Genomic DNA, 7,067 nt, shown 5'->3' on the forward strand with positions numbered 1-7,067 from the left:
AGGCATCAAGCAACTAATGTCGGTGGCTAATAAAGAAAGAAACAGGTCAAATTTGATCAGGATAATGTTTGTATAGTCACATAGATGCTTTACCGATGAGTCCACTCATCTTGCATTTTAACCATAAAACAAAAACACTAAAATTTTACTAACTATTATGCTAAATGATAGAGAAAAGAACAAGCGTAAAGGATAAACTTTGACGATAAATGATTAACTAATTCTCCTTCCTGCTAAAAGTGCACTCCAACTGTATCCAGAACATAAACCCTTTTCCACTACCAGACAAATAATCGGAGGCTGACACCTTTCGTCGTTGTTTTTAACCATTCTTTAAAAATCATGCAAAAAGGCAGCTCCGATGAAGACTATGTTCTCGAATCTCGAGTTCAAAACTTCATTACATGGCTACGACATAATACGAGCAAAAGTGGATAAAAGCAAAAAGGTTACACGAAACATGATAAATGCAAAATGAAGATACGATGATTTGGTGTGGAATTGTTGATGAAATGGTGGGACATTCATTCCTACTCGAGGAAACCTGTTCTTGTCAAAACTGCATTCCTTACTTTGCTGAGGTCCCTGCCTTTAAGCGTCCTTCCAATACCTTCACAAACCGAAAATGAAGAAATCTGACTCCTCGCAAGCTTCTTAGCTAGCCATTCATGTGGAGGGACCATATCATCATCCTCTTCATCATAAACCACATTGTCATCATCACCATCATCAACCCATGTCCCTTTCCTTGATGATGAATCCATGTTTCCGTGCTTGCCATAAATCTTGGACCAATCAGGGATGTTCAATGGAGCCGATAATTGTTCAACAATCTTGGTTTCATGCTTTGCTGATGAACTGCTGCCGTTGCTAACAATTGGGATCCTTCTTGGTGCGCTTGGGAGCCGCCATGCAGAGGAAGAACTCGACGAGTAGTCCCTAGGTTTCCTCGGTATGGGGCTTGAATCTTCCTCTTCCCCATCATAAGACCACATTTCTTCTTCATTGAAATCTCCATGCCAGTCTGCCATGACTTGGTTTCTAGAAGAAAAAAAAAAAACAAAGGGAGCAAAAAAGATTCAATATTTGAATGTTAAGAAGAAGAAAAAAGGTCACAGTCCATATAAAATACAAGGAGAGGGGGATGTTCATTTATTCAGTTTCATGATGTTTTGTGTTGCTTTGCAACTAGATAAATCTGAGTTTATTTCTTGGGAACAAAAAAGGAGAGAAGAAGAAAGAGAAGAATATCAGGAATCTAGATTGCCTTTGTTTCAATAGCCTCCAAAAATAACCCCGAGCTTTTCAAAGATATCACAAATGGGTGCTTTTTGCTTAACCCAAAAACCAACCAGAGAAGAGAAGAGAAGCTGTGGGAATACTTCCAAAGAAGATCACAGATTTCAAGACCCTCAAAATAGTACCCTGCAAATAACAGAGGAGGAAAAAGACAAGAATAGATGTAAATGAGATCATTTCATCTCTCATTTTCCCCAACTTTTATGCCCTGTGGTCTATCAAATACTATTATATTTCAGTCGGATCAAATAAGAAAGTTTAGAAACAAACCATTAGTTGCCACTACTCCATAAATTTTACCTCCAATTTCCAATGGTTTCTGTAAAGGCGGGTTTGGCTATGGCAGGTGGCACCCACAGAAAAGAAGAAATGGGAAGGAATTCACCTACAGAGGCATTGAACAAATCCAGGAAGCAAGGCTTATCTCAGAGCATATTTACCAACTATAGAAACTAGTCAGTTTTGAGAGTGAAGAGATATCATGGTATGGTTTTTTAGTTATTGGTTTACAGAAACTGAGTGTGGCTTTATAAATATTTGGAAATCAATGAAAAGAGTGGCCTGTGATTGGAAAAAAAGTGGAAGAGGAGGATTTGACTGACCAACTTCACTGATTTCCGTAACCTTATCCTTAACTTACACCAGTATCTTAACTCATTCAGCTTTAACACAGATAATAATAAAAGCTATGTGAAGTGTGAAGGGCATGGAAACTCGAGGTTGAGGCAAATTTTGGTTTCTAGGAGAGGGTGCTTAAGGAGTAAAAGCATTTGGTTGGACGATGGTTGCATTGATAAACGTGGTGGCCTTTGTTTTTGTTGATCTCAGTAATATGATCATCAATTTTAACTGTGCTATCCATTTAATATAAAATCACCACTTCATTCTTCGATGCTTCCTGGGTTTTGGGGATATGTGAATGTGAGTGGAAGACCTCTTATTAACTCGAATCTGAAGCTATAATGTTGGACAATGACCAAAGAGAGATGGTTGAGGGATCAGGCAAAAAATTAAAGCTTGTTACCACCTCTTTTGAGTTTCTTGGTACTTTTTAACTTCTAATTAGATCAAATTAACGTAATTCACATTACCCAAGGTTTGCTTTGTAAGAGGACTCTTCCAATTATCTTACCACATAGATCATGATCGGATCACATTGAAGATTCATTTGAAAAATGGGAGTGTGTTTAAGAATAATGATTGTACATGGTTTTCTAGATGAACTTGGATAGGTATTATTGTCTTGTCCCCTTTAAAATTATACTAATTGAAAAAATAAATTATAATAACCAAATTTAACCGATGGAAAATGTCATCAAATAATTTCATCAATATACATTTTTTTCACCGACTGTTATGATGTTTAGTGTCACGGACTGCGAACTTGTAGGCAAAGTCGGCTCATAATATATTACCCGTGGGGTCACAACCAGCACAAGGCAGGCCGCTCCCGATGTGGTGTCGAGACCAACACCCATTAGGGTGCGACAAACGCAACCCAGACAGCCCACAAGGGTCACACCGAGACTAAGGAGCACACAGAGTCGAATAAGGTCAAGACACGCTCGCCCCAAACTACCCACAAGCACGACCATCAAACAACAAGAGTCGCCTAGGGTCGTGACCACTGCACACCAAGGTGTACCTAGAGCCGAGGCCAACGCAGGACAAGGTCAGCCAAGGACTCTAACCAGCAAGCAACGGGACACACTCGGGGTTGAGGCCAACGCACACCAGGTGTGCATCTAGAACCGATATGAACGCACAACGGGGGCCGCTTGGGGGCGAGGGCAACACACATTGAGGGCACACAGGGTTGAGGCCTGCGCACACTGATGGAAGATAAAGCCAAGTAGCGTAGTTTTTGTTTGAATAGGACTCAAGTATTAGAGTTTCAATTAAAGTAAGGAGTTTTACTTGTAGTTAGACTAAGAGTAGTCAGGAGATGTAAGTGGACTTAATTATAAAAGGAGGTATCCCCACCTCTATTGGATATAGAGAATTTGGTGTGAATAAACTCAGACATTCAGGCCAAAAACTTTCCCACACACGCTTACTTACGTTTTTCAATGTTTTTTCATCGTTCTTATCGCTATAGCAACAATAACCGAGGAGTTTAGGTTAACTTAGATGTCGAGCAATTGAGCGAGACGTCTAAGGGCCGCATAGACCATCTAGCCGATAGTCCAACCCCGTGATAAGTGGTATCAGAGCCAGGTTCGTGAATAAACGAGATGACTTCAGTGGCGAGGCAGTAGCATCCGAGGGCATCGAGACTCGCAACGCGAAGAGTTCCATGAGGATGTGCAGACTACACTCAACGGATTAGATGCGAAGAGTTCCCAACAAGATAATGCTTTGGAAGCCCAAATCTTGACCTTAACACAAGAGGTCGAAGAACTTAAAAACCAGGGATCCGGAACCGAGGTTGAAAACCTAAAGAAGGAGATCGAGCAACCCAAGACCGATGTGGCCTTGTATAAGACTTTTGTGGTTGGTGACATACTAACCAACGCCCCCAAAAGCCAGGCTGAAGTCCCTAAACTAGAGAAGTGTAAAGGGACTAGGTCACTCAAAGACGTTTAAAATTTTATGTAGAACATGGATCAAAACTTTCGAGCCATAAGCATTGAGAATGATATTGAGAAAGTAAACATTGCTTCTGTTTACTTAACTGATTTAGCACTCTTATGGTGGAGAAGTAAATACACCGAGATGAAACGAGATGGCACCACCATTGGAACCTGGGTAGAATTCCAAGCTGAGTTCAAAGAATAATTTTACCCTTATCATGTCAAGAATGATAAACGATCAAAACTAAGGCGTCTTAGGCAAGAAGGCTCTCTAAGGGAGCACGTTCGACAATTTTTCGAGTTAAGCCTACAAGTCTTGAGCCTAACCGAAGATGACAGGTTCTTCACCTTCATGGACAGATTAAAGCTATGGGCCAAAAATGAGTTGGAAAGAATGGGTGTCAAAGAATTGTCTAAAGCCTTGACAACCGCCGAATCCCTCAACGAACTTGGTGTTAAGAAACCCAAGCCTCCCAAATCAAAAGTCAAGGGTCCTAGTAAGAGAAACCAAGATAAATGCCAATAACAAAGCCTATCAAGTGATGATGAGGAGCCTACAAAAGCCAGATGCTACCGACGTAACAAGTCAAAAAAGAAGCGAGACATCTAATCAATCTGTTGCTTCAATTGCCATGAACCAGGACACTTTGCAAGAGATTGCCCCCACACTAAAAAACTCGCAGCCATTGCCGAGGAAGAAAACGATTCAGAGGGAGAAATATGTAAACTTAGCTCAATTACAAATGTTAAGCCGAGGGTAAGTTTTAAGCAACGAAATGATCACCAAGGAAGGGGACCACAAAGGGTACAAAATTATCCAGTCCAAGTCACACAACATCAAAACCGAAAACAATGATTAATGTGCGTGAACATCAATCTTGCCAGACAATCTGGAGTTTCCTTCTTGGATACTGGGGAAACTGATTTATTCATATAAAAAAGGGTCACCGACGATCTTGGACTCGAAATTGAACCATCAAAGGGATTAATCAAGACCATCAACACTAAAGAAGTTACAATTATTAGAATGGCACGGAAGGTAAAATTGAAGATTGGAGGATGAAATGACAATGTAGACTTCATGATAATCCCCATTGATGATTTTGATTTTGTCATCGAGTTGAACTTCCTTATCCGGATCAAAGCCTTTATCATTCCCTATGTAAATGTCATGAGCATCATGGATTCCCGATGGCAAGGTAGTGTCCCGTTGATATAAAATGATCAAGAAGAGACCAGGACCTTAATAGTTATTCAACATGTCAAGAATGCTCCAAAAAATGTGAATACCACCTTGGGAACTACTTTTATAGCGACAAAGCAAGCCAAAACAAACCTAGCGATGAGGGTATTGCTAGAACAAGTGGGGGGAATATCACAGGCCGTGAACTTGTGGGCAAGGTCGACCCATAACATACTACCCGTGGGGCCGCAACCAGCACAAGGCAGGCCGCTCCCGCTGTGGTGCCGAGACCAACACCCATCATGGTGCGACAGATGTAGCCTAGACAGCCCACAAAGGTCGAGTAGGGTTAAGACATGCCTGCCCGAACTACCCACAAGCACGACCATCAAACAACAAGAGTCACCTAGGGTCGTGGCCATCGCACACCAAGGTATACCTAGAGTCGAGGCCAACGCACGACAAGGTCAGCCAAAGGCTCTAGCCAGCAAGTAAAGGGACGCACTAGGGGTCAGGGCCAACGCACACCGGATGTGCGCCTCTAATTAATATGAACACACAAAGAGGGCCACTTGAGGGCGAGGGCAACACACATCGGGGGTACACAGGGCCGAGGCCTACGCACACCGAGGGCCAAGGCCAGCACCAACTTAGGGCCTGTCCACATAGCAAGGTCGACAATTACTTGGAAAATAAAGCCAGGTAGCATAGTCCTTGTTCGAATAGGACTCAAGTATTAGAGTTTCAACTAAAGTAAAGAGTTTTACTTATAGTTAGACTAGGAGTAGTCATGAGATGTAAGGGGACTTAATTATAAAATGAGGTCTCCCCACCTCCATTGGATATAGAGAATTTGGTGTGAATAAACTCAGGCATTCAGACAAAAAACTTTCTCAAACACACTTACTTACATTTTTCAATGCTTTTCTATCGTTCTTATCGCTATAGCAACAATAACCGAGGATTTTAGGCTGACTTAGACGTCGAGCAACCGAGCGAGACATCTAAGGGCCGCACGGACCAACTAGTCGACAATCTAGCCCCATGACATTTAGCATGAAAATCATAAATCTTAATCCGAGGCGTATATAAGCCTAGGACCTACTTGGATCATGACCCAACCTATATTTAAAAAAAATAAATTATTTATTTAGTTGCTAACTTATTATTTAATTTATATTTTAATAATTCAACTAATATTTATTTTAAATCGCATCTAATGTTACATTTGATTATATTTTGGTCACTTATCTTTAAAAAATTAACGGTAACATGACGTATCATCATAATGCTACTTCAAGATTGAAAAATAATACGAAATATCATATTAGCATCATTATTATTATTTTAACGGTAGGTGATAAAAACAAAACCAAAACGTAAGATTATGTATGATTTTGAAATAAATAATATTGATTGACCAAAACATAAACTAAGTAATTAGTGAATGACCAAATAAGTAGTTTATCTTAAATAAAAAGTATATATGAATTATATTAAGAAAAATATATTGGTCCAATTAATATCTTTTTTCTAAATTTAATCGAAATATATATATAATTGTTATTATATTTTTAAATTAAAAATATAAATGAATTATTATATATATATATATATATATATATATATATATATATATGGTTACAGGCAAAGAAAGAGAATTAAAAGGAACCAGGATTTGTTCTCAAACCAGCTTTGTCTGAGGCAATGATATTCTGCACCTCCATGGGGGGTAAAATGAAGATCGAGAGGCCCAAATCCAGCCCACGCCCCATGCGAGCCGAAGCATCAGCTAAACCGGTTATTATCACGGGTTATATGAACGAAAGTGAGGCTCCATTGGCGGCTGAGATAGTGGAAAATTCTTCTAAAGATGGTGGTTCCATTCGAACGTACTGGAGAAGTTATTTTGCGGATGGCCTCGAGGTTATCCATCTCAACAATCAGTTGTCTCACACCCCGGAGCCAGGCGATTTCGAGTCCGTCGAGAAGCACACAGAGCTCGGCCTGAT

At 40.3% G+C, this 7,067-nt stretch overlaps 1 protein-coding gene across 1 annotated transcript; it reads right to left on the minus strand.

Annotated features, from left to right (window-relative positions):
• Positions 1-235: 235 nt before the first annotated feature.
• Positions 236-1,580, minus strand: LOC120121856. Its single transcript, XM_039141150.1, has 2 exons — positions 1,570-1,580; positions 236-1,425 (listed from the first exon to the last, which is right to left on the minus strand). The coding sequence occupies exon 2, from the start codon at positions 1,029-1,031 to the stop codon at positions 531-533; it is 501 nt and encodes a 166-aa protein (XP_038997081.1). The 5' UTR covers positions 1,032-1,425; positions 1,570-1,580; the 3' UTR covers positions 236-530.
• Positions 1,581-7,067: the final 5,487 nt, after the last annotated feature.

The sequence above is a fragment of the Hibiscus syriacus genome, unplaced genomic scaffold (assembly GCF_006381635.1).
Source record: "Hibiscus syriacus cultivar Baekdansim isolate YM2019G1 unplaced genomic scaffold, ASM638163v2 tig00110383_pilon, whole genome shotgun sequence".
In the NCBI taxonomy this organism is placed as follows: domain Eukaryota; kingdom Viridiplantae; phylum Streptophyta; class Magnoliopsida; order Malvales; family Malvaceae; genus Hibiscus; species Hibiscus syriacus.

Bases quoted from the DNA above. Each gene is read 5' to 3' on its own strand.
- LOC120121856 (XM_039141150.1), bottom strand. From the start codon at position 1,031: ATGGCAGACTGGCATGGAGATTTCAATGAAGAAGAAATGTGGTCTTAT.